The sequence below is a fragment of the Engystomops pustulosus genome, chromosome 8 (genome assembly GCF_040894005.1).
Source record: "Engystomops pustulosus chromosome 8, aEngPut4.maternal, whole genome shotgun sequence".
Taxonomy (NCBI): Eukaryota; Metazoa; Chordata; class Amphibia; order Anura; family Leptodactylidae; genus Engystomops; species Engystomops pustulosus.
In genome coordinates this window covers 127,272,985-127,300,347 of record NC_092418.1, presented here as the reverse complement: position 1 = coordinate 127,300,347, position 27,363 = coordinate 127,272,985, and the positions used below count along the sequence as shown (strand labels likewise).

General features: G+C 45.1%; 2 protein-coding genes across 2 annotated transcripts in view; both read left to right on the top strand.

Annotated features, from left to right (window-relative positions):
* Positions 1 to 17,888, top strand: part of LOC140076015 (protein mono-ADP-ribosyltransferase PARP15-like) — a 69,873-nt gene extending 51,985 nt beyond the window's left edge. The window contains exons 10-13 of the mRNA XM_072122545.1: positions 11,788 to 11,833; positions 13,449 to 13,594; positions 14,977 to 15,151; positions 15,996 to 17,888. Of these exons, the coding sequence (XP_071978646.1) occupies positions 11,788 to 11,833; positions 13,449 to 13,594; positions 14,977 to 15,151; positions 15,996 to 16,291 (663 nt within the window). The 3' untranslated portion in view covers positions 16,292 to 17,888. The remainder of the gene's footprint in view (positions 1 to 11,787; positions 11,834 to 13,448; positions 13,595 to 14,976; positions 15,152 to 15,995) is intronic.
* A 530-nt stretch (positions 17,889 to 18,418) lies between these two features.
* Positions 18,419 to 27,363, top strand: part of LOC140076016 (protein mono-ADP-ribosyltransferase PARP15-like) — a 73,689-nt gene continuing 64,744 nt past the window's right edge. Inside the window, exon 1 of the mRNA XM_072122547.1 lies at positions 18,419 to 18,815. The gene's annotated coding sequence lies outside the window, so the exon portion shown is untranslated. The remainder of the gene's footprint in view (positions 18,816 to 27,363) is intronic.

Sequence of the window (27,363 nt, the reverse complement as noted above, 5' to 3'; positions counted from 1 at the left end):
ACATCGGGCAGCACGGGGAGACATCGGGCAGCACGGGGGAGACATCGGGCAGCACGGGGGAGACATCGGGCAGCACGGGGGAGACATCGGGCAGCACGGGGGAGACATCGTGCAGCACGGGGAGACATCGGGCAGCACGGGGGAGACATCGGGCAGCACGGGTGAGACATCGGGCAGCACGGGGGAGACATCGGGCAGCACGGGGGAGACATCGGGCAGCACGGGGAGACTTCAGTGGAAGAAGAGGAGCGTATCACCCCGACAAGTAAGCAGATGTGCCGAACATCTGTAATCTATTCTTCACTGTGTTTTTCACTTAAATGATCCTGTGTTCACTGTTTTTATTCTATTCTTCACTGTTCTTCACATCTGATAACTTGTCGGGAGATAATATACGCGCCGAACAGTGAAGAATAGATTGCAGATGTTTGCATACATCTGATCACTTATCAGAAGACATTCTTTTTCAATTAAATAACACATTTTATTCCCGAACCATGGTCCCTTTGAAAAATGCTCGGGTCTCCCATTGACTTCAATGGGGCTCGTTATTCGAGACGAGCACTCGAGCATCTGGAAAAGTTCGTCTCGAATAACGAGCACCCGAGCATTTTAGTGCTCGCTCATCTCTAGCTATGATATAATATGACTCTGGGAAACTGAAAAGTAAGACGCACCGTCTGATATTTCACATCAAAATCATGTTAATATTATGGAAATTTCAACTCTTCACAAACATTCATTTTATATTGACCCACTTCCAGCATCAGCGACCCCATCCCCTCACATCAAGTACAATTTATCTTTCCAGCAGTAACTTCTCACCTGACTAAAATGTTTAATCTCTCTCTTTCTTCTGGTGTCTTTTCCTCTTCTCTCCAACAGAAACCAATTTTCTCCTTCTTTTCTATTGTATTGGTTTCCTCAGGGAGCCGATATAATTGACAGAGCAGGGAGCAAGAGCCATGTTGGCACTTTTCAATAAATAAGCAGGTTTTCATTGTAGTTTGGGAACTCAGTCTCTAAAAGGTTCACCATCACTGTCCTACAATCTGGTTTCCACTCTATGCATTTCACTGAAACTGTTTAATGCAAATAACAAAACCTACCATCGGGGGTACAAAAATGTCACAAATAGACTGCTCATACCCAAACTGCATAGAATAGTTCATCCTAATAACGTATAAACACCAAATGCCATGGCCTAAAACGCCAATATATATGAACCTAGTGGGGCAGATTTACTTACCCGGTCCTGTCGCGATCCGGCGGTGTGCTGTCCCACGTGGATTCGGGTCTGCCGCCATTCACTAAGATCGTGTGCCCAATTTCCTGCATCCGGCGCTTCTGCGCCGAGGTACGCCGGAGTTCACCTTCTTCTTCCCAGTGCTTGTTAGTGTGTGTCTTGCAACACAATTCTAAATGTTAAATCTTGCGCGTTGTCCGAATCCGTTGGGTTGTCCGACAGCCCTCCCCTCCGATTTCTGTCATGTGCAAGCCGGCGCCGATGCGCCAAAATCCTGGGGCAATCCTGGGGAAATCGTCGGGAAACCCGACAAAAATGCGCTCCGAGGACCCCTAGTTAATGTGGCCTATTGTGTCCCCAAGGTATGCATGGGGACAAAGACCAAAGCAAAAAAATTGCACTGAAAACTCACAATAAAAACAAACTTTATTTATTATAGATAAAATCTAAAATTTAAAAATGCATGCAGTCACAAGAGAGGAGTAAATCCACTCCGACACAAACAAAACCTTAATAGTAACAACACATGTTCAATGCTGGAATGCCTCTAATTTAAGGGTTCTGGCTACAAAGTTTATAGTGTAACACGCATCCCAGGTTGTGAGTGGGCTGTTCTTTCCCATGTAGTAAATTGTAATGGTTCCGGTGACCGGTGACCGGGTGGCTCCTGCCCCAACGCGCGTTGAGCCTTCATCTGGAGGTGGCGTCATCCGGGTCATAGGTGACCTTTTACCTAGTGTTCAAAAGAATCAGTTCCATTTACCGCGTCACATGACAATATACGTCATGCCTGTGTTTAGTGATGCGTCACTGCGCGTGCGTAATGAGTATCGTCCCAATGTGTGCGCGTGCACACAGAAGACCAAGGTGTGCATGCGCCTACATGCTATTCAACACCCACAACAACTAAGAAGGAGGATGGATTAATTACATGGTGAGCTAATGGGCACGCACGTATTTGTCTGTCTCTATATAACATATGGGGATACGCGTGCCGTGAAAAAACTTTACCCAAATTAAGAAACTGCACTAACTACTTACATGTTGACATATTGGGGGTCATGTTACGCGAATATTTCCAAGTTGCGTCAATTTCCCCTGAATTGCCCCGGGATTTTGGCGCACACGATCGGATTGTGGCGCATTGGCGCTGGCATGCACACGACGGAAATCGGGGGGCGTGGCCAAACGAAAAACCGACGGATTCGGAAAAACCGACGCATTTTGAAAAAAAAAATCTGTTGCGGAGCTTGCACTTACTTTCACTCAGCTGGACGCGAAACCACCGCAGAGAACGTGCCACTGGATCGCGAATGGACCGGGTAAGTAAATCTGCCCCATTATCTGTACCGATAATTACTTGTTTGCTGAAATAGACAATATAAGTATAGCAGTGTTAGTAGCATTGAAAGTTAATGACAAAGGGATAGTGTAAATAATAAGGGAATCAAAAGAAGTGCTTAAGGTCAAAAATAGTGAAAAAAGAATGCATTATAAATAATAAAAATAAAATACATATTTTGTTACAAGGGATACATAGAATAAGTTATGTCATTAAAATACAATACAAATTTCCATACATAAAAAACTATATATTGGGGCAGATTAACTTACCCGGTCCAATCGCGATCCAGCGGCGCGTTCTCTGCGGTGGATTCGGGTCCGGCCGGGATTCATTAAGGTAGTTCCTCCGCCGTCCACCAGGTGGCGCTGCTGTGCTGAAAAGCATCGGAACGCACTGGAGTTCACCGGCTCGGGCTGAGTGAAGGTAAGTGCAAGCTCCGCGACAGATTTTTTTTTTAAATGTGGCGGTTTTTCCGAATCCTTTGGGTTTTCGTTCAGCCATGCCCCCTGATTTCCCTGCCATGCATGCCAGCGCCGATGCGCCACAATCCCATCGCGTGCGCCAAAATCCCGGAGCAATTCAGGGGAAATCGGCGCAAATCGGAAATATTCGGGAAACCGCAAATCGGGCCCTTAGTAAATGACCCCCATTGTGTATTCCATATGATTGTCATCTGTTAGAAAAAAATTTATATTAATAAAGGTATTATTAACTGTATAGTGTTGTTCCATCTTAACCTTCCATTTAAAATAATATTGCACATTCTTAATAGAGATAATCATAATTCTACATTAATAAATATCTACATTAAACTCTACATTAATAAATATCAATAAGGTCCAAGGGAAGGGTGGTGAAAAAGTGCCAGGAAAGTGCTGAGGTAGTGCACATAGGGAGGGGAGAGAAAGTGAGGGAGTGACGGGGAAAGTGATTGTGAACAAATAATATATATTTTTGAATAACCTGCACAACCAATCACTATAGTAATAGTATATTGTTATAAACGACCCAATCTATAGCCTGCTACATACACTTATAAGAACCTTAAGATGTCACATATATGCATAATAGCCCATGAGTACAGTTCCTCAATATTAACAGATAAAATATCAGAATGCAATGCCCTCATATGGACATACTTATTGTATTGAACACATGATAAACGCGGAGTCAGTTGGTTGTTGGTTAGCACACTCTTGGTCTCCGGACGTCGCTTATTGTCCACTTGGGATTGTGTATACTTTCGCTTCATCCCATGATTATTCGGTCTTCTTACGTTCTCCTCTCGTTCATTTGTCGATATGGAGGATGACACAGATGACCCTAATATACATGTACCCCTCCACTTTTCCCACACTGTCCGTATTTGCGTTTGTTTTTAGATTTCCTTTTTTGAATGTTTTTTTTTTTAGTATTTATGTATTTGCTGTAATATACTGTTGATTGAAATTACAATAAAGATTCTGATTTATTTATCGATTGAGGCATATTTGTGCTCTTCTATGGAAGCTTGATAGGGGTTATGGTGCGTGCCCATTAGCTCACCATGTAATTAATCCATCCTCCTTCTTAGTTGTTGTGGGTGTTGAATAGCACGTAGGCGCATGCACGCCTTGGTCTTCTGTGCGCGCGCACACATTGAGACGATACTCATTACGCACGGAGCCACCCGGTCACCGGAGCCATTACAATTTACTACATGGGAAAGAACAGCCCACTCACAACCTGGGATGCGTATTACACTATAAACTTTGTAGCTAGAACCCTTAAATTAGAGGCATTCCAGCATTGAACATGTGTTGTTACTATTAAGGTTTTGTTTGTGTCGGAGTGGATTTACTCCTTTTTTTTCTGTACTCTACTCTACTACCACTTGTGACTGCATGCATTTTTAAATTTTAGATTTTATCTATAATAAATAAAGTTTGTTATAATTGTGAGTTTTCAGTGCAATTTTTTTGCTTTTGTCTTTGTCCCCATGCGATAGGTTCATATTTCACTGAAACTGCTCATTCTAGTCTCCAGTGATCTCCTCACTGCTAAATCCAAAGTCAACTATTCTCACCTCATTCTTCTGGATCTATCGCCAGCGTTTGATACAGTGGACCACCAGCTGCTCCTCAGGAGGCTTCACTTCCTGAATGACACTGCACTCTCTTGGTTTTCCTCTCTGACCGCACTTTCAGTGTCTACTTCTCTGGATCTCTCTTGCCTCCACTTCCTCTCACTGTCGGGATTCCTCAGGGCTCAGACCTAGGTCCCCTCCTCTTTTCTGTCTACAGTTATCCCATGGGACAAACCATTAGCAGATATAGTTTTCAATACCATCTTTACACTGATGATAACTATATAATTCTACATGCTACATCACTCCTGCCTTACTGTAGAACACTAGTGTTTGTCTCTCTGCCGTCTCTAACATCATGGGGCACATTTAGTTACCCGGTCCGGAGGAGATCCGACGACAATGCACTGTGCCCCGATTCAAGAAGATCGTGCACCGGATTTCCTGCATGTGTCGCTTCCCCGCTCAGGTCTGCCGGAGTTCACCATCTTCCTCCCGATGTATGTAAGTGCATGGCTTGCGACACAATTTTTAAGTGAAATCCCACAGTTTGTCTGAATCCGTCGGATCGTCCGACGGCCCACCCCCCAATTTGTTTCGCATGAAAGCCGGCGTGATTAAGACTAAATCCGATCGTGTACGACACAATCGCCTACTAAATACCTGTCCCAGCAGTGTGATACCCGAAAACGTTGGAAAACCCGAAGGATATGCGGCCGCGGGACCCTTAATAAATAAGCCCCCATGTCTTTCTAAGACTGAACTTCTTGTCTTTCCAGCATCTACTAACCAACTCAACCTTGACCTTTCCATCTTAGTCTGTTGTAGCACCAAAAACCCTGAGGCAGCCAGCCCGCTGTCTTGGGTTTGTGCAGGTCTCTTACCTCTCCTATATATCACTTTACATGCTCCTGCTGCATACATCTCCAAAATGTTTCCAGAATAAGCCCTCTTTTAACAATAAAAACCACTAAAACCATAATTGTCACACTGACTCAATCTCGTCTTGATTACTGATTACTCCCAACTAATCACATCAATCCTTACAGGACCTGTCATCAGGTCTCTGTCACTTTTTCTGTCACCACTACCAGTTGGAGCCGCTCACAAGGATCCCATCCCAGCCTTTATCTAGTTATTTCATACATTAATCATTATAAAATCATCTATTCTTTATTATGTAAATGAGGCTGGTCACATGGTCAGAGGCAGTGATGTCACCCCTTTTCCCCCTCCCCTCTCCTCCCCCTGCTCATGTCTGTGTGTGACGTATAGTAAAGCAATGCTGGTGTGTGTGCTGCATCTGCTGACATGCTGCATCCTCCCATATATATGTGAGAGACACAGACATCAGCTACACAAGTACCTGACATGTTCTGCTATATCATGGCTGCCTGGAGCTATTGTATCTCTCCTATACACACACAGGCTGAAGGGGCGCCAGCACCAGGAAGCACATCATTATACAGCCTCACATCATTATTCAGGCTGTCAGTCATGCACTGGGGGGGGGGGGGTGGCTGTGCCTCCCACTCATGAATAAGCTGAACAGCTTGAATATGCTAATGACTCATTGCACATTTCACAGGTCATTTGCATACAGCTTTAGGACCTCATTGCTTAGGTGTACAGGCATGTAGAGGGACAATAAAGGGATAGAGGCAATGCTCTCTAATGGCAGTTTATGAAAATATATTTAGATTAGGAGGTTATTTTGCATGACGGGTTCTCTTTAATGCAGCAACAGGCTTATTTTTCAGTCCAGACAATACATTGATGCCGCCAGTCTGTGTCACTGCACTGGTTGCTTGTCTCCTTCCGAATCACCCTCATCCACAAAGCTCTGAACAATGCTGCACCTATCTACCATTCTTCCGTCAGCTCAGTCTGTCACCCAATACATGCTCTCCAATCTTTCAGTGATCTAAGTTTATTCTCATCTTTAATTCGAACCTCCCACTCAAGTGTCCAGGACCTCCGAGCTGCACAATTTCTCTGGAATGCTCAATCTTCGGCTGTCAGACTAATACCCAACTATCAAAGTTTCAAACATGCTCTTTCATCCCAACATTACTTCATTGGAGCCTGACCGCAGTGTAGGGGCAGCTGGATTCCCAGGGACTGGCGGTTGCGGCCTAGGCACGCTAGTGTCACGGTGCTTTGTATGGGGAACTGGAGGGCTGTCCTACAGCCTGGCAGGTCTCCAGCAGGGTGGTGTTGGCAAGAAATGATGAGCGAGAGGCTGCTATAGCGGTTCTCCCTGGGGCAACCCTTTGGGATTTGGAGTATGAGTCCCTGTGTAGTGGATAGGGTGCCCATGATGGTGACAGCCGTAGTAGCAGGGACCAGACAGAGGCAGACGTTGAACAAAAATAACTTACAGTTCTTTATTGGAACTGACAGGAACAGTAGCAACGTGCCTTGATAAATGGTAGAATGCTGTAGATGCAGTTGGAGGGAGCCACAGGAATGGATCATCAGCCTGGATGCAATGGCAGGCTGGGAGGTAGCTGTGTCCTAGCAGGATGCTTCAGCTTGTCCTGGGTTGCTTCAGATATCACCCTTGAAAGTAGGATGATATCCCTTTCTCTCACTGACAAACTCACTACACTCTTCAGGCAGGGAACTGAGCTCTCCTGCTCTGGTCTGGTGTGCTGGCTGCACTGACTCTTCAGAGTCTCTACTCTGATCTGAGAGAGTGAACTCTCTCCTCACACTGGACTCTAGAAGTTTCCTGACCAGGGGTTTTGTTACTCCCACTGGTCGGGTGGTGGCTACTCCTCCAATTACATCTCAGCTCACAGAAACAAGTAAACAAAAACAAAGTATAAACACATGTGATTGGATGACACATATTACATCACATTTAGAATTAACTCCTGCCTTACCAGCTGCAGTGCTCATCTGTATTATGTAGTGACATGCTGTGGGGTTGATCAGACCCTACACAGGCTGCAAGCTACATGGTGGGACGTATTCGCAACAACCCCTCTGCCTTGCATCGGCGAGGGTGTTGCATACCCCCGGAGCATTTGAAAGAGCCGCCCTCGGCTCGACTACAGACTGGTCGGAGCGCAGAGGACCAAACACTGGCCAGCAGTGGGGAACCTCTGGGGGGTCCGTGCAAGTGATGGCCGGTAGAGATAGATACAAAAAGGGCACTTCTGTGAAGTGCAGGCTACATGATCTGTAGGGACAAGCCGTCCATGATCTTGGAGACAGGCACCTGGGTTGGTGTCGGACTAAGACAAGGACATGTGAATGTGACGTGTGACAGTTGGTTGCTGACGCCATTAAACCAAACTGTACAGTAGGAAAGGTGTGGTGTCATGTACTGTAATCCACTCCTTGCACCAAGGCCTGTATATTTGTTTCATGAACACTTCTTCCCTGGCGACAAATATATAGTGTAGATATGCATTACATTGGCATATGTGACACAATAAGACATTATACAATGTACAAGTACCTGCCAACTGACATTCTTACCCCTGTATGAGTGGCATCCAGGTGCTACATCTTTAGCACCCCTGGTCCCCTAAGGACCCGCAGTTTACGGACTATCCCAACTTACGAAGCTTCGGTTTGAGGCATAAGATAGCTGTCAGGGTTTACTACAGCCCAAATGGGAGTAGTAGCAGAAATAAGTAAAGCACTATTTACAATATTCACAATACCTGGTAAGGCTTGCAGCCTATCAGGGTTACTATTCTTGCTGCTCAAGAGCAATGGCTGCAGGCATGGGAGCAGGAACTGCAGCAGGGACATCATCAGCCTGGGTGAAGAAGGCAGTGTTGAGATCTGTCACCTGGAGACATCTGGTGGTAGAAACTGGAACTGCTGACATGGAACACCCAGGAGCTGGAGCTGGAACAGCAGGGAGGTCATCTGCGGCGGCAGGCATCTCAGCAAAGGAAGGAGGCAGGCACTTCTCTGGCTGACCTTCAGTAGCTGGGGGCGCTGTGGAGCACATGATGATGACCGCAGGAGCTGTAACTTCTTCATTGCTGACAGCTGAAGGATTGTTGTTCCTGGACTCACCTGTAGCTGTTGGGGGCGTTGTTGCGCTGGCGGTGGTAACCTCTGTAGCTGGCAGGGCGTTCTCACCGGACAGCCTGGGCCTCTTAGCAGGTGGTCCTGTATACTCCGCAGGACGGTCAGCAGCATTAGATAAGGAGTCAGGCCCCTTGAAGAGAGTCCTTTTTGTAGCCAGGCCTCCTATGGGGAGATGTTGGCCCTCTGCAGGGAGGCCGGACTGTACCCCAGCCGGGGCTAAGGGAGATATAGTGACAGTCACTGTGATATAGGCCCTGGGGGCCATGGTACTCACATCCGCGGTGGTCCTCTGGAGGCCCGGAGCCGGAGGAGGCAACCGCTGTGGAGAACCCGCCATTGGAGACTGCGTACGGGAGACAGCAGTAAGCGGTGCAGCAGATGAAGGTGCCCGAGGCTCGGGGGCAGACCATGTGACACTTGGTTCTTCATCTCGGCGGCTGTGCTGCATGTCGGCAGGACAGGAGACAGCCTGTGGAGAAATCCAAGATGGCCGATTAACCTCTCTGATGCTGGATGGCGGCTGCGCTGACTCTGAGGTACCTCGTGGGATCTCACTGGCGTTGCAGTGCGGGAGAGTTTCGCGCCAGAGGGCGGAGCTTGAGTCTTTCCCGCCAGGAGCTGTGGCGGGCTGAATTTTCTCCTGTGCCACATCGGTCGGAGGCAGGATTCGCGCCATAAGCGCAGGGAGCGGAGCTTCTTCCATGCAGACTGTGGGTTCCGCCAGTGACTTTTGGCGGGCTGGAATTTTTAGCTGCGCCACAGCCTCTTGAGGTAAATGCTTCAGGCGCGGCAGCGCCGGATGTAGCAGAGCTGACAAAGTTCTTTGCAGGGTTTAACCTCCTGAGTGCTGGAGTGATGCTCGACAGCACGTGGCAGCAGTAATACAGTTCAATGTAGAAATGCACACAATCACTTGGGCCTAAACCCAAATGGCAGCAGGGTTAGGCAGCACAGTCTTTGTAATAAAGGACAGTCTATAGTGCCAGAATAAGGCACAGAAGTATAAATCCTGTTTGTGACGCCACTTGCAACATCCCCCACCGGGGCCTAGCCTTTTCTTGGGGGCCTGGAGACAGCCATGGCCCGCAGTACCTGAGTGGCTGGCGGTTGCGGCCTAGGCACGCTAGCGTCACGGTGCTTGGTATGGGGACCGGAGGGCTGTCCTACAGCCTGGTAGGCCTCCAGCAGGGTGGTGTTGGCAAGAAATGATGAGGGAGAGGCTGCTATAGCGGTTCTCCCTGGGGCAACCCTTTGGTGTCTGGAGTATGAGTCCCTGTGTAGTGGATAGGGTGCCCGTGATGGTGACAGCCGTAGTAGCAGGGACCAGACGGAGGCAGAAGTTGAACAAGAATAACTTACAGTTCTTTATTGGAACCGACAGGAACAGTAGCAACGTGCCTTGACAGAATGGTGGAATGCTGGAGATGTAGTTGGAGGGAGCCACAGGAGTAGCTCGTCAGCCTGGATGCAATGGCAGGCTGGGAGATAGCTGTGTCCTAGTAGGATGCTTCAGCTTGTCCCGGGTTGCTTCAGATATCACCCTTGAAGGTAGGATGATACCCCTTTCCTTTCACTAACTAGATCTTAGCTCCACTCTTCAGGCAGGGAGCTGAGCTCACCTGCTCTGGTCTGGTGTGCTGGCTGCACTGACTTGCTTAGCTGTACTCAGCTGTGTCAGCTCTAGCCTAAGACTGACTTCTAGAAGTTTCCTGACCAGGGGTTTTGTTACTCCCACTGGTCAGGTGATGGCTACTCCTCCAATTACATCCCAGCTCACAGAAACAAAGTATAAACACATGTGATTGGATGACACATATAACATCACATTTAGAATTAACTCCTGCCTTACCAGGCAGACTCTACCGCTGCAGTGCTCATCTGTATTATGTAGTGACATGCTGTGGGGTTGATCAGACCCTACACAGGCTGCAAGCTACATGTTGGGACGTATTCGCAACAACCCCTCTGCCTTGCATCGGCGAGGGTGTTGCACTTGGTCCACAAGAACAGGCCTCATCCATTTACATTGGGGCCAGCAGGGAGAAGCAATAAGGGGGTGAGACCGTGATGTAGAGCAGGGATTTTCCTGGGGCACTCCTGGTATGTGTGGTAATGGATTCCTGAGCAGATGGTCAAGGGAAGGCCTATGTTAGCGGCAGCCAGGGATCACCCTAGACAACAGAAATTTTGGAAAAACTCACAGCTCCATTAATGGCACAAATAGTCCACACAGCAGCAGGTAACAGGCTGATAACAGTCCTTGCTGTAGGCACCCACAAGTCGGTGGAATGGTTGGCTGTGGCGACGATTCTATTGTGGAGTAGGAATTTGTGAGTACCTCAGCCTTGATCCAGTGGTCAGAAGGACCCAGAACCTTGGAATGAGCTTCTATTTATAGATTCTCAATCTAAAGCATGCAGAGTTGGCAACCACTCAAAGCCTGGGATTCTGCAGGAAAGATAATTGTTGCAACATAATATAAATATCACATTTTAACCCTTCAGTGAATGGCAGCAAAGAATCACTACTGGATAGGTGTCAAACCAAGGAAAACTGTAGTCTATAAGGTGTTAGAAGTTTAACTGTGGCAATAAAGAACTGGCCAGAAACTCTCCAGCAGATCAGGAAACTAATGGGAGCTGAATTTAGTAAAGACCCATCCTGTGGGACATAACACTATCACTGCCTGTAACTTTTACTACCTTTTGACTAACCAACCCTGTGTGGTCCTCCCGTCTGTTATTCTGCAAGCACTAGATACCATCATTATACAGGCTTCTCTACATATATAAGGTGACGGCTAATGACTGGTTCATGCAGAAGAATTATCTCTTTAATTATTTTAATAATTAAAATAATTATTATGATCCATTATAAAGAGTGAGTCACCCCCTTATCCCCATAGACTGTAAGCTCTTGCAAGCAGGGTCCTCACTCCTATTGTTTCATATAAGCATGTTATTACTCTGTAATGTCTTATATTGTTTCTATATGTACCTCATAATCTTTAAAGCCTTGCAGAATATGATGACGTTATTGACCATATTATTTATTATTTTTATTATTATGTTTTAGGCACTGCAAAGGGAAGAAAGGATATTGACTGCAACGCTTAAAGGAGGTAACAAGCTCTTTGATCTAAAATGGTCACTAACTTTAAAAAAAAAAATTGAATAAATAGTATAACAGTACAAGTGAATATAGAAAACATTGTAATAAAATGTTATAGGGAAGTTATTCTTTACTTTTTTGGCATCTTCTCCTCCTCTTTTCCTTCCTGAGAAATTGCTTTTAATAGAAAGATGACCAGAAGATCACAGAGGTTTGAGCTTAGATAGATATCTAAAGAGGGAGAAGGGTAAGAAATAAGTAGAAGTCACAGTTGCTAGGTTTCCACTCATGAGTTGTGGAATCACCCAGAGCCTGCGGAGGGAGAAACCGCTAGAAAACGCAGAATACAAATCACCCTAGACTGTGGTAACTGAGAGGGAGCATCTTGGTTGCAGTAAGTGGGTAATAAGCAGACCATTATGGCCTTTATACGGCAGAGAGAATATGACATATGTGTCACAATTACATTAGCCTTAATGATAAAACCATCACAATACTGGATTGGAGGATTGGACCGCTTGCAACTTTTAGGTGTGACGTCCTGTCTGACATCAGTCCCAGCCCATAATCAGGGTTAATTTGAATGTATGGCCCCCTGAGAGAATCCATGCCCTCTTCCAAATAATCCTCAGAGCTCATGTTTATTGAGAACCCTTTGACTATAGAAGTCATGTTTGGATTGATTAGCCATCAAGGGCGTAATTACAGAGGTAGCAAGCATAGCAGCTGCTATGGGGCCCGCAGTGCCAGGGGGCCCCCGGCATCTGTGGTACTGGGTGTGTATATATGCTGGATTTGTGTGTATGTGTAAATGCTGTATATGGTGATGTGTACACGGGGTCGGCTCCAGGTTTCAGGAGGCCCCTGGGCAACAGAGCCTCAATGGGCCTTTTTGCAGTGAACGCATCTGGCAACATTACAAATTCAGAAACTAAAACAGTCTCCTGTTCCCTAAAATATTCCATAGTTTATCATCTCAAACAGCTCTATAGATTCATTAGATACAGCCCTCCTCACCTCCTGCAACCTTCTGTGAGCCCCCCCCAGCAGCTCTGAGCCTTGCCACTTGCCCAGGTACGCCCAGTGCTAGTGCCAGCCCTTTGTGTACATGCTCTATATTTGTTTGCATATGTGATGCCTATATGCTGTATGTCTGTGTATATGCTGCATGGGTGTGCATGGCACTGTTTGTATGTGTGTATATGCTGTGTGTATGTATATATGGAGGGTATATACTGTATGTATGCTTATCTTACATATATGTATACATATAAGTATATAAATGTGTGTGATTATAACCCACATGTGTGTTTTTTAAGGTTGAAAGGGGGCCCCATTCAGAAGTCCACTAACCCTAACCCTATCCTAAAAGTTCCCCATTTATCCATCCAATTGTGGCGATTACTAGTTAGTGTGCTAACACCCAGGCCTTCGCCTAAAAGAGAATATACAGATGTTGCCCTTAGTTTGGACCCTTCTACTGCAAGGACACATTGCTAACCATTGAGCCACAAAACCTGGATTCTATGATATTATAGCCAAGCAGAGGCCATCTAATAACATGTACAGGATCGTTATATTAAATAATTGCACAAAATGTAATATAATTTTATTATTTACTACAGCACAATTCAACTATCCACAGACATGGACTGATGCTAGTAGAAATGAATATCAGGAAATAATTCTTCAAGAGACTTCAGAAGAATACAAAGAGATCAAAGATAAATTCTTCAAAACTGCAGCAACGAGTGACTATGAAATTACAGAGGTTATTATCCTTGTCTGTGCTCTCCTCTTCTTCCATTATGCATTTAAATGGATTGTCCGTCATATAAGGGAAAAGGGAAAGAAGGGTTATTGTACATAGATATCTGTCCTCAGGTAAACCCTTAAAGGGATCGCTAGACTGAGCCATATAGGGTGTGGTGAACTGTTTAAACATAGCTTGTTCGGTGATTATAATGGCAGCTTGACCAATAAGGAGAACTTTTACAAGAGGCATAGGAGAGCAACTTACTGCAAAAGGGCAAGGGCACTTTAGAGGTGGGCACTACCCAGGGCGCACTTGAGACACCAGGGAATAGAGAATGTTGGCTTCATCAGCATGGCAAGGTAGAAAGTCATACAAAGTTTCTAAAAATAAGTGGGAGTCGGGACATAAGTAGGACTTGTTACCCCATGGAAAGAAAAATGGACAAAATAAGTGGCGCGCTATGCACAACATGAAAATTATTGGGGCAGATTTATCAAGTGTCTGAAAGTCAGAATATTTCCAGTTGCTCATGGCAACCAATCACAGCTCAGCTTTCATTTTACCAGTGCTCATGAATATTTAAAAGGGGGGCTGTGATTGGTTGCCATGGGCAACTGGAAATATTCAGATTTTCAGACACTTGATAAATCTGCCCCATTGTGTTTTAAAAGACATCTACCATCAGATTACCTGATTACAGATTACCAGATTACATACCTCCCCATCCCGTCCCTGTGTGTCCCAAGCTTCATTTCTTATATCTTTGCATGGCTGCATTTCTGTAAAAAATGTGTTTATAAGATATGCAAATTAGCCTATGGTGCTCTGCAGAGCACCATTAGGCTCCACTGTAATATAATGCCAGCCGCCTTCTGAGGGCCGGTGATGTCATTGCCTCTTTTTTCAAATCTCACGCAGCTGGCACGGCCCCGGGGCGAGCTTAAATTATATTACAGTGGAGCCTGATGTTGCTGTGTAGAGCACCACAGGCTAGTTTGCATATCAGTTTTGTTTGATTTGGTTAATGTGGAGGGGCTGGTTGAACTTTTGACCTTTAATTTTTTGTTCATATATTCAAAACAGAAAAAGCACAAACAAAAATTTGAGCAGCACAAACCAGCACAAACATATCATAATTGTTCGGTACCAGTTTTGTTTGATTTGGGCAATGTGGGGGGGCTGGTTGACCTCTGATGACCTCTGGAAACTTTCATTAATATCTTAAAAACGATAGCAGCACAAACGAAAAATTTCTGCTGCACAAACGTAGCACAAACGTTTGACACCAATTTTGTTGGATTTGAACAAGGTGGGGGGCCAACTTCACTCAGGTCTATGTAAGGTATAAATAATTGTTGGGCAAAAGACACAGAACTAAAATTTTCATTATCTTCTAGATCAAACGTATTCAGAATGTTCCACTATGGCAGAGTTTTACCATTAACAAGCAAACTGTGAATCGAAAAAACCCTGGTCACGTAAATATCAAGCACCTGTACCACGGGACAAAATCAGGATCCATTAGTAACATCAGCCATGATGGATTCAACCGTGTCTATTGTGGTAAAAATGGTAAGTTACCAGGCAACTGGTATGTGGCCAAAATGTGACCCACAAAAGTGTTATGTCCACTAAGGAGGTTTCACTAGGGATGTACCCGGAGAAATGGACAGATCGGTGTGTAAGATAGTAGCCATCCAACCTGCAGTAAGCAGGAACCATATCCAGTGTCGGACTGGGATAGCTTGGTCCTACCAGAGATATAGATTCACATACACAACTCCCTAGTGTAGCAACACTGAAATCATCTGATTAAAAGGGGCCAACAATTTCATATTATAGACCAATGGATAAATCATTAATAATTCTAGTCTAGAAAACCCCTCTAAGCAATTTTGTAAATATGGGTGAGCAGCAGCAGAACCCCACGGGACATAAGCGTGAACGGATGCAAGCCGCCTCTCACCCGCAGTAAAACGCACGTCGGGAACCTGATGTTAAATAATTTGTAGACATCCTGTTTCTGAGTCAAGGTTTTGTGCGTGGCAGAGCAGCTACCTCACAACGATCTATTTATTTTTTTAACAAAACAAAAAAAATGTATGTATATAGGCTTGTGTACACAGCTGCTTAACGATATGTTTCCTAGGTTACAGACTACAAACAAACCTAGAGTAGTCTAATTCTGTTTTTATTTGTCCCCTATTTCTTGCTAACCTACTTGGTGTAGGTATTGGGTTTTATCTATATATTGATAATTAGGGCATTAAGTAAATCTACTTTTAGACAGTAGATTAATTTTGCCAAAATTGGCAGCTTCAGCAGTTGTTTAGTGTACAGCTAGCTTTAGAATATGTCAGACATCTAGTGATCACATTACAGAATAACAATAAAACCATTTAATTAACTTCAACAGCAACAGCGTACGGAAAGGGCACCTACTTCGCTGTGGAGTCTCAGTATTCTTGTGCCGACAGATTTTCTTGTCCTGATGACAATGGCAAAAAATACATCTACCAGGCCGCAGTGATAACCGGACAATATTGTGAGGGGGAACGCACCTACAAAGAAGCTCCACACATCGATGGTGACCCCAACAAAGGCCGCTATGATTCAGTTGTGGATAAAATTGGAGACCCCAAAATATTTGTTGTTTTCCATGATGATGTCGCCTACCCTGAATATCTGATCACTTTTAAGAAACGATCATAATCACGTGTTGGGAGTGGAAGTTGAAGAAGACCCCGTCACCACCGCCATACCTAATCAGTTGGGTGTAAGGTTTCAAAAAATCTGTCCACCCTTTCAAGGATATAGCCCCAAGAAGTTTATATGTGAATTCCTCGCCAAAGGGGAGGCAACCTTTCACTTATATGCGTGAGAAAGACTTTTATAATCATTACTTCCTAGAGTGGGATAAGGGCATCTTAGAGATGGGCACCATCTCTTATGGAAAAGTGAATCAAGGCTTTACAAGCGCAGTCAAGTATAAACTCCTGCAAGCCATAACATTTGCCCGATCTATCAAATTACAAAAATGTTCACTGATTATTTCCATCAGTGAACCCCATAACGGAAAATAATGATGAAATGTTCCCAAAATGGTAGCAATGTAAACACCAGAAAAAGGTTCCTACACCGAAGTATCAAAAAGTTATTGCCTTGAAATTGCAAAAAAAAACGTTTTGTACAAAAAGGTTTTAATCTTTTTAAAGCTATTAAACTGAATAAAACCTCTATAAATTTGGTATCTCAGTTACTGCCCCCTTGGCTTATGTGAGCTAATTACACATTTACTTCTTGGGGCTATCTTCTGAGTGAGGAGACAAATTTAACATGGGGATGTTGTACTTGGTGACAGGTCTTCTTTAAAGGAGATGTCCAAGACTAGATACTGATGGCTTTGGATGTTTATTATGAGTCTCTGAAATCATATTGGTGGTGGTCCCTTACCCCAGTGATAAGATTCCAGACATGTACAGTTTATGGGCCCAAAAACATACAGCAACATGTAGAGGCCATTAAGGGGAAGAGCTTAACACGAAGAGGAGCTGAGATGCCACACAGTATATGAAGTCAACTGCTTCTGGCTAGGTGCTCTATTGACTTATAGCAAGGGTAGGCTATCAATACCTAGCATTGGACAACTCCTTGGAATGATTTCCGAAGATGGTCTTTCATGCAAACCCACAGTGGTAAATAATCACATTTAGATTGGGATAGGCGCCCTCTGAAGAGATGTCACTGTAACTTCCTGTGAAATCTACAAAGAAAAGGTTCTTTAATTAAATTAAGCCAAACAGAATTGTGAACCTGTCACCATGAATGTGATTTATAGCTGGTGACGGGTTCCAATGCCTTTGTCAGCATCTGAGTCCCGGGGGCTGAGGAGGGCAGGAGCAACCTGTGTGTCTGCATCTCCTCCCCACTCATCCAGCTCCCTCCCCACTTCCTGTCATGAGCATTGAGCAGGCAGGGGAGAGGGGGATGGAGTGGAGAAGAGGAAGGATACATTAGGAAGCACAGACACACACAAAGGCTGCAGCAGCCCCCAGCTTCAGCACACACCATACGCGACTGAAAAGTTGCCGGCAGCAGCGAGTGCACGGGTGCAGGGACAGTAACGCCCCGCCGGCCCACTCCCGGCAGAATGGGCAATAAGCTAGCATTTGGGATTATTTCAGGGCCTTTACGCCACTGACATGGTGCAGAGGCCCTGATAAATATGCCCCTATGACTTTATTATGTGTTGTTCTAGCAACCTAATTTTTGTAAAAAAAAATTATATACAACACAGGATCTTTTAATTGTGTTTATCTTTGCTGAAATTTTTGATATTATTATTATGATATTATATATTATGTTGAATTTTTTGCTATCAACAAATAATTAATAATGAATTAATAAGTAATAAAAAATATGTATGTACCTGCAAGTACAATAGGCATAATGACAATAAGTTCATATACAAATGCATAATAAATTATATAAAAAATTCTCAATTACTAAATATAAAATTACTAGTATTTGTTGAATAGCGTGCATTGATGCGAGCTGCCATATTAGTACAGTAACACTTAATATAATCACAATTGAAGGGGTGTTTTCATTTCAGCAAATTAATGTTATTGTTTGCATATTAAAAAGTTATATAATATTGCAATATACTTTCTATTTCGATTCCTCGCTGTTTTCCGGATCTCTGCTTGCTATGTTTACTACCAGTAGACAGAATCTGACCATGGTCACACAGGTGCACAACTCGTTAGTATCACACAGAGTAATCATAGCTGTGTGTTATAACGAGCCCTGCACCTGTGTGACCATGGTCAAACATATAAGCTTTCTATAGAAGGACAGTAAACAGAGATCTAGAAAGCCTTTAGTACTTGATACAGAAAGTTATAGTGGTAAATAAAGTAAAGTAAATTGTCTAACTTTTTACAATACAACATTACAACAACATTAATTTCCCAAAATAGGAATACCCCTTTAACCCCTATAAAATATGCATATATTTGTTAAAAGTATCTCACAAAGAACTATTATTTAGGTAAAAGACAAAAACATTTAAAAAACCCCTCATAATGCACGCCCTCGCCACCTCACTCTCCCACAACGGGAGCATGCGAGAGGGAGGTGCGGGGACGTGGATAATTAGCAGCCTGGAGTGCCGGACATACTTTCTTTTCTAGGTGATCCCGGTGCGCCGGGATCAACATCAGGAGAAGCGGATGTGAGTATTAAAAGGTTTTTTTTAATGTTTTTGTGGTTGATTTCCTTTAAACATACACAATGCATCAAAATAGATGGGAAACAGATGATAAGAATAATTTTCTTTAAAAATATATAGGAGGATGAGTCTGTATTCATATATAAGTGGGGGCATAACTACAGTGGTAGCAGCCATAGCAGTTGCTATGGGGCCCGTAGTGTCAGAGCGCCCCATTAACCAACCTGACACTAAAGAGTGGAGGGTGTGCACCATTATATACATGTTGTGCAGCATATTATGTATATAACATACAGTATTGTGACATATATATGCTGTATCTGTATATGGTGTGTATATATGCTGTACATTTGTATATGGCACTGTAAAAAAATCTAAATTTGGCAAAAATTTGGATAAATTCTTTATTTTCAACGTTCTAAATTCTCTACTTTTGATGCAGATAGTCATAGCACCCAAATAAATTCATAACTTACATTTCCCGGGTCTCTGCTTCATGTTGGATGGTTTTTTAAGATTCCACATATTTTACTACAATGTTATGAGGCTCAGAATTTGGAGCCATTTTTCAAATGGACCTGCTCAACTTCTAATTGACTGTGAGAGGCCTAAATAATAGCTAGACTCATAAATTACCCCATTATGGAAACTACACCCCTCAACATATGAAAAAACACTTTTAAGAAGTTTGTTAACCCTTTAGGTGTTTTATAGGGGTTAAAACAAAATGGAGGTGCAGTCTACAAATTGTAATATTTTTTGACAATACATTCATTTTGGGTGGAAAATTAAACATTTGCAATGGATTAAATGAAAAAAGGGTTTTGTGTATTTTATTCAATTGTACTGAATAAAAACTAATTTGGAGAAAATCTTGTACATTTTAGCATCACCATGTTTTCATATGCATAACTTTTTATTTTTCGGCTGACAAATCTGGTTAGGGGCTTCTTTTTTTGCAAGAAGAGTTGTTCTTTTTATTGGGCTTATTTTAGAGTGCGGAATTTTTTTTTTATCACTTTTTAGAGCTTTTTTTTAAAGGTTTAAATTTTAAGTGTTTTTATGGGAAAGTAACATTTTAGGGGCTTATATTTTTATGTATTTATTTTTTATTTCTTCTAATGTGTAAACTTTTGTGTTTTTACATGTTTTTACTTTTCCATACTTGAACTTGAATCAGCGTTGCTCTGAGCAACCCCGGAAGGGGTCTGACTACTCAGAAGATCGGGCAGCCCCGGGAAACTCGGCCAGGCCCAGCGCTATGGGTAGGCAAAGTGGGCAATTGCCCCGTGAAAGGGTAGAATCTCTTCTTTCAAATGAATCTTGAATTTTGTTTCTAGGTTCCATGGATCCGGAGATATTCAGGTTTAAAGTGAGAATATCAGGTATATGTATATACCTGTATATATGTATAAAAATCACTTCCGACAGCAGTTTAACAGTTAATAGCTCCATTTTCCTGACACTTGGAAACACAAATTTAGATTCATATAAAAAAGGAGACTCTCTTCTTACATAGAAAAAAAGAAGTGAGGTTCTATGTGTCACAGGGCCAGAGATACAGCCCCCTGAATTGTCCCCCCCCCCCCCTCCAGATTCTTAGCCATCGGGCTACAGGGAGAATTTGCTGCACACAGGAGCTGCTGCACCTCACAGATAATGGAAATATTCACTTGATATCTTATTACATTTTGATAAGGAATAATATCAACTAATATTCATGTTCTCTATCCAGAACTATCTAAGAACACACTTTCTCTCTTATTACCGCAACCTAGAACATGTCCATAAAGCCATATGTAACACCAAAAACACTCAAATGTTGTCAGGACTCAGGTTTCAGGATTCTTGCTGGAAAACCACACCCAGAGCTGCCTGTGATTGACAGCTCCATTTCTGATCCTTGGGAAAGCTGAGTGTGTCTCTGTAATTGTTTGCCTGCAGCTGTGGTTTGAGTGATGGACGGCTGAGCCAGTCAGTGCTGGGGGCGGTGTCCATTTCTGCCTTATATTCTGCTCAGCCCCTTCATTTGGTGCTGGTTAGTGCAGTCTATCAGTGTATTTAGTGCTCTTGCCATTGCGTTTCTTGCTATTCTGTGTACTGACTTCTGCTTTGCCTACTGACCATTCTATTTGCTATACGAATCTGTACCTTTGCCACCATCTTGGTTTTGACCCGGTTTGTTTGCTTGTCTGTCTGTATCTGTGGTTTGTCCCTCAGTATCGTTTATCTCCTAGTGTGATCCCACCTTCCTGTCTGTCTAGTGTCGGTTTCTGTTACCAGTGTGAACAACATCCCCCACCGGGGCTTAGCCTTTTCTTGGGGCCTGGAGTCAACCGGGGCCCGCAGTACCTGAGTGGCTGGCGGTTGCGGCCTAGGCACGCTAGTGTCACGGTGCTTGGTATGGGGACCCGGAGGGCTGTCCTACAGCCTGGCAGGTCTCCAGCAGGTGGTGTTGCAAGAAATGATGAGGGAGAGGCTGCTATAGCGGTTCTCCCTGGGGCAACCCTTTGGGGTCTGGAATATGAGTCTCTGTGTGGTGGACAGGGTGCCCGTGATGGTGACAGCCGGAGTAGTAGGGACCAGACGGAGGCAGACGTTGAACAAAAATAACTTACAGTTCTTTATTGGAACCGACAGGAACCGTAGCAACGTGCCTTAACAGGATGGTGGAATGCTGGAGATGTAGTTGGAGGGAGCCACAGGATGTAGATCACCAGCCTGGATGTAGAGGGCAGGCTGGGAGGTAGCTGTGTCCTAGTAGGATGCTTCAGCTTTATCCTGGATTGCTTCAGGTATCACCCTTAAAGGTAGGATGATACCCCTTTCCTCTTGCTAACTAGCTATTAGCTCCATCTTCCAGGCAGGGAGCTGGGCTCACCTGCTCTCGTCTGGTGTGCTGGCAGCACAGACTCCTCAGAGTCTGTACTGGATTAACTCCAGTCTGCATCTGCAGACTCCTGGGTCTGACTGACTGCTCTCTAGAACTTTCCTGACCAGGGGTTTTGTTACTCCCACTGGTCAGGTGGTGGCTACTCCTCCAATTACATCTCAGCTCACAGAAACAGAGTGTAACACATGTGATTGGCTGACACATATGACATCACACAAAACACTTAACTCCTGCCTTACCAGGCAGATTCTACCAATGCAGTTTTCCCCTGTTTTGTCTAGGGACTATGTAGTGACATGCTGTGGGGCCGATCAGATCCTACACAGGCTGCAAGCTACATGATGGGACATATTCGCAAACACAGCTCTGCCTTGCATCGGCGAGGGTGTTGCACTGACCTATATCTCTATTCCGGTTACCTGTTCGCTCCACCATCCAGCAGCTGCCAGACAAAGTAGGTTTTCCTGTCACTTTGTAGGATCACTCAAGGAACGTCAGTTAGGTTCCTGATAGTGGGTTTAGGCAGGGACTTGGCCCACATGGACGTCGCAGGGTGAGTTCGCCACCACCTACCTAGTCTGACAGCTGCGCCAAGCCTGGTTGTGGTTGCGCGGTTGCTGGAAGTTTTTACTTCACACCATCCTCCATTAGTTACACCGATGTTATGACGCTCTCACTCATATTCTTATAAAGCGTGGAGGGTTCTGTTATTGTGCAGCTAATACAATGGCCACGTCTAATAGTGACTTTTGTATATCATTAGCTTGGTTTAAGGATATATAGTTATTTATTTGGGTGACAATTGTGTAAGGAGCAGACTGTGTGATGCTCAGTGCAGTTTTCTGCAAAAATTGTTTGGTGTCCCCTGTGGATTTAACGTTCCCTTGCTGCATATTTTGGTGAATATCCACATGTGGGGACTGTATGATCTCCTCACATCTTACTGGTTTAGGAAAGTATATTTTCTTTATATAAGTATCTGGATTTGTACAGATATTAGAGGAAATTTTGAATGTTAATTGCCAAATGCATCGCCTGGATGTCTGCTTTCTATTCTATAGGTTTTATGGTGCATTTACTTTTTATTCTGTTTTATTGCTATATTTTGCAGGTTGTGACTATCTTAAAATTTGTAGCTGAAAAGCAGATATCTAGTTATTACAGTGTTAGTAATATTATGTGGATTTATTTATGTGAACATATCAATATGAGGCATTTGTGAACTCTACACATGTCCATCTATTACATTTAGGAGATTTGAAGGTAAATATTTTCTGTTTGGAGCACATTTTTTGCCATCAAAGTCAAATTTTAAGTATTTTTTATAAAATTTTGCAACTTGAATCAAAATTGCACGAAGGTGCCTCTGTCTATAAACTCTTTAATACAATTTTGAAAATGGGGCAAGTGTCTGCTTGCTGAAAATATGTGGTTTATTGGGTCTAATTATCTGTCTCCATTAATCTGACCATTTATATATCTCGCTTTTTCTCTATCTATTTTTCAATCAATCTTTTATTTATCCATCTCCTGTATAATAAATCCTTTATTTATATAGTGCACACAGATTACGCAGCACCGCACTGTGCTTGCTGGATCAGTCCCAGTCCCAATGGGGCTCACAATCTATTCAACCTACCAGTAATTTTTTGGAGTGTGGGAGGAAACCGGAGGACCCGGAGGAAACCCACGCAAACACAGAGAGAACATACAAACTCTTTGCAGATGTTGACCAGCACTGCAAGGCTGTAGTGCTAACCACTGAGGCACCGTGCTGCCCATCAATCCCCCTATCATCTCTCTATCTCCTATAAAATTCTCCCATATTACAGTTTGTTTTACCATATTAAAGGAGCCTCTTACTGACTGTGACTGCTCATAACATAGTTTCATTTTGGGGCCACGATTTTAGTTTTGCCCAGGGCCCCACTTTGTCTAGAACCGGCCCTGCACTTGGCAGTCCTCGGGGCTGCCCAGAAGTGGATCGGATCCCCCGGTAAGCGGCACGGGGGATCCAATCCGTAGCAGGAACACCCTTACACGCCGCGGTCATGCTTGAGCCTTACACGCCGCTGCTTACACACCCTTACACGCCGCTGCTTCTGGTGCCGGCTCTATATCACGTATTATAACGTCCTGGTGCGCCTAAGGGTTAAAACCAGTTTTGTGAGTACAGAACCTGTACTGTTAAATGTGGATACATGTAGAACCCCCCCAAAAGAGTGCAGAGAGTGTCGCCAGTAATTCTGCATTGTCACTGATCATTTTGCCTTTCATTTTGATGGAGGGTGAAAACAGCATTATGGAAATCACAGGGTGTTCCAGGGAGACAGCGGTCAGTTGGCAGCAGCATGAGTAGGCTGCAGAGTGGCACAGTGACAGAGTGTGGAGGTGGCGGCAGCAGCATGAGTAGGCCAATGACAGAGTATGGAGGTGGTGGCGGCAGCAGCAGCAGGAAGAGACCACAAAGTGGCACAATGATAGAGTGTGGAGGTGGCGGCAGCAGGAGCTCACAGGTGGCAGCAACATGGTGGCAGCAACAGGGAAAGCCACAGAGTGGCACAATGATATAGTGTGGAGGCAGCAGAAGCAGCAGCAGCAGGAGTCCACAGCAGAGGAGGCCACATTGTGGTCCAATGATGAAGTTTGATATGAATTGGAAGTTGAAATGTTTCATTTTAATTTGAAGATTAGAGACGCTACATGCATTTTGCATTACAGTTTTCCTGAAAATATCAGGTCTTTGCCAAAAAAGAACTGCAAAGGTGACAGCAGCAGCAGCAGGAGGAGGAGGAGGTCAGAGGTGTGGAGGTGGCGGAAACATGGTAGGCCACAGAATGGTACAATGATATAATGGGGAGGTGGTGTCAGTTGCAGCAGCAGGAGCCCACAGAGTGGCACAATGATATAGTGTGGAGGTAGGGTCAGTAGCCGCAGCAGGGCCCACAGAGTGGCACAATGATATAGTGTGGAGGTGGCGTCAGTAACAGCAGCAGGAGCCCACAGAGTGGCACAATGATATATTGTCGAGGTTGCGGACAATTCCAGTCCCTGGTAAAGATGGTAGAAGGCAGATGGAGCAACTGGCAGCAGATGTGTGGCATCAGGTGGGTGACAGCATCAGAATAGTGGCTGAGGCAGGTAGTTAGAACCCAGACTCGTTTCTCAACGTTTGGGGGAGGCATCATGGCTCATCTAATCTGATGCATAAGGCATTGGCGAGTTGAAATCCTGGCCGATCCAAGCCTAATTCATTTTGACAAAGGTCAGTTTCTCCACATTACGGGTGGACAAGCGGGTTCTCCTTGGGGTAACAATGGCCAGATTTAAGCTGCTGCTGATGGAGCTGCTACTGCTCCTACCCCCCAGCTCCCCACAGCAGCCGTGGCAGTAGTACGTGAGCGATGACTGCCAAGAATCCCCCGGTTAGACCTGACAGAGGATGGACAATGGCACACATAGGCAGCGGCCAACTGTGTGCACAGTATTTCTCTATAGTATGCCAGTTGTTCCTCCCTCTCGGCAGCTGGAAAAAAGTCACCCATTTTTGACTGGTAGCGAGGGTCCAAGAGGGTGGAGAGCCAAAACTCATCCCTATGCCGGATGTTGACTATTCAGCTGTCACTAGTTAGGCAAAGCAGCATGCTGCGGGCCATCTGCGCAAGTGACTCTGAGGGACTCCCGGCCTCCATCTCCACAGTATACTGCCACGGTGCTTCTGGGTTATCTGCCTCGTCTTTTACCTCCTCCGGATGCTCCTGCTCCTCCTCTCTTGTCACCTGAGTGGAAAAACCACTGATTTCCCCAGACTCTCCTTGTGCTCCAATGTCCTCCTCCTCCTCCAGTTCAGCCCCCACCGGACTCATGTGGCCATGAGATCTTGTCTCCACTTCTCCAGTGCCCTGACCAGACAGATTTTGCAGCATGAGTTCCAGGACATGAAACATTGGAATGATGTTATTCATCCCGCAGTCCTGGCGACTGACAAATAACGTGGCCTCTTCAAAGGGCCCGAGCAAACGGCAGGTGTTATGCATGAGCTGCTAGTGGCTGACATCAAAGTTACACAGGCGAGTACTCCGGTCCACTTGCATCATCAAAAAATCATTAATGGCTGTTCTCTGTTCATACAGACGGTCTAACATATGGAGGCTGGAATTCCAACGGGTGGAAACTTCGCATATTAGACTATGTTCAGGAACTTGTCGACAACCAAATTGAACACGTGTGCCATGCAGGGCGCATGGACCATCCCTCCTCGGTGCAGCGCGGACACCATGTTCCTCCCATTGTCTGTCACCATGGTTCCGATTTTTAGTCGTTGCAGAGAAAGCCACACATTGATTTCTTGTTGCATGATGCGGAGCAGTTCCTCCCCTGTGTGACATCGTTCGCCCAGGCAAACCAGGTGTAGAACTGCATGACACCACTGTGCCCTGCACATGTGGTATGATGGAGCAGCACTTGTGGAGGCTGAGGTGGTGGTGGAGAAGGAGGAGGAGGAGGCGGACACTGGTGCAGTTTGACAACGTGGAGGATAAAGCGCCGTCTCTTGTGGAAGTTGTTGGTGTGGCTGGGCGGGAGGCACATTCACCCAGTGGGCTGTAAAGGACATGTAATGGCCCTGACCGTAGTTACAGCTCCACACATCCGCGCTGCCGCGCACCTTGGAAGAAACTGATAAGCTCAAGGACTGGCCCACCTTCTGTTGTACATATTGGTGAAGGTCTAGCAGTGACTTTTTGGAAAAAAAATGGTGTCTTGGAACTCTCCACCTCGGTTCGGCACAAGCCATTAGTTCTCTGAAGGGTGCAGAGTCTACGACTTGGAAAGGAAAGGACTGCAGTACCAACAACTTTGACAAGAGCACGGTCAGCTTCTGCACCTTAGGATGGCTGGTTGCATAAAGTTGCCTATTTGTAATTGCTTCTTTCAACAACTGCTGGCGCCATGTGTAGTGAGGAGCAGGAGCATCTGGAGCGGGAGATGATGTCAAAGACAAGCAACTCCCTTCGGTAGAGGTGCTGGAGCCTTGACTGGCTGAAATGGCATGTGTGCCACTAGGTTCTGCTGCTGCTGTTGCTGCGGTGGCAGGATGGACCTCCACATCTGTTCCACGTTTCTCCCAGGCCATTGGATGGTAATGCTGCATGTGTTGACGCATGGCTCCTCTGGTGTCTTTACAAAAAACTGCCACACCACCGAGGTGGTAATTTTACCGCCAACACTCTGCACTGAGCGACTACTACCGCTGCTGCCTCGCTGAGCCCCTGTGCCACTGCTTACTTGGACCTGCGAATCGGGATTTGTACCCCGCGGACGTTTGGCTCCAGTCCTCACGCTGCTGCCACCCTGCTGACTCACGGCCACAGTAGCGACTTGCTGCCTTCTCCACATCCCTGACACTCTCTTCGCCCGACGATGATGAATCCCCTGCTACACCCAGCTCCCAAGTGCGATCGGCTACATCATCGTCAATTTGCGTTTCCCGGTCACTCCTACTCTCCTCACCGGTGTCAGTATGCACAGCCTGCCTACTGCAGGTAGCAGTGGAAGTCTGCCCCACCTCTTCGCTGCCAAGCAGCTGCTGACTGTCCTCAAACACTTGTCCTCACTGAATAGTGGCGCTGAGCCCAGACCACATAGTAGCTCTCTGGC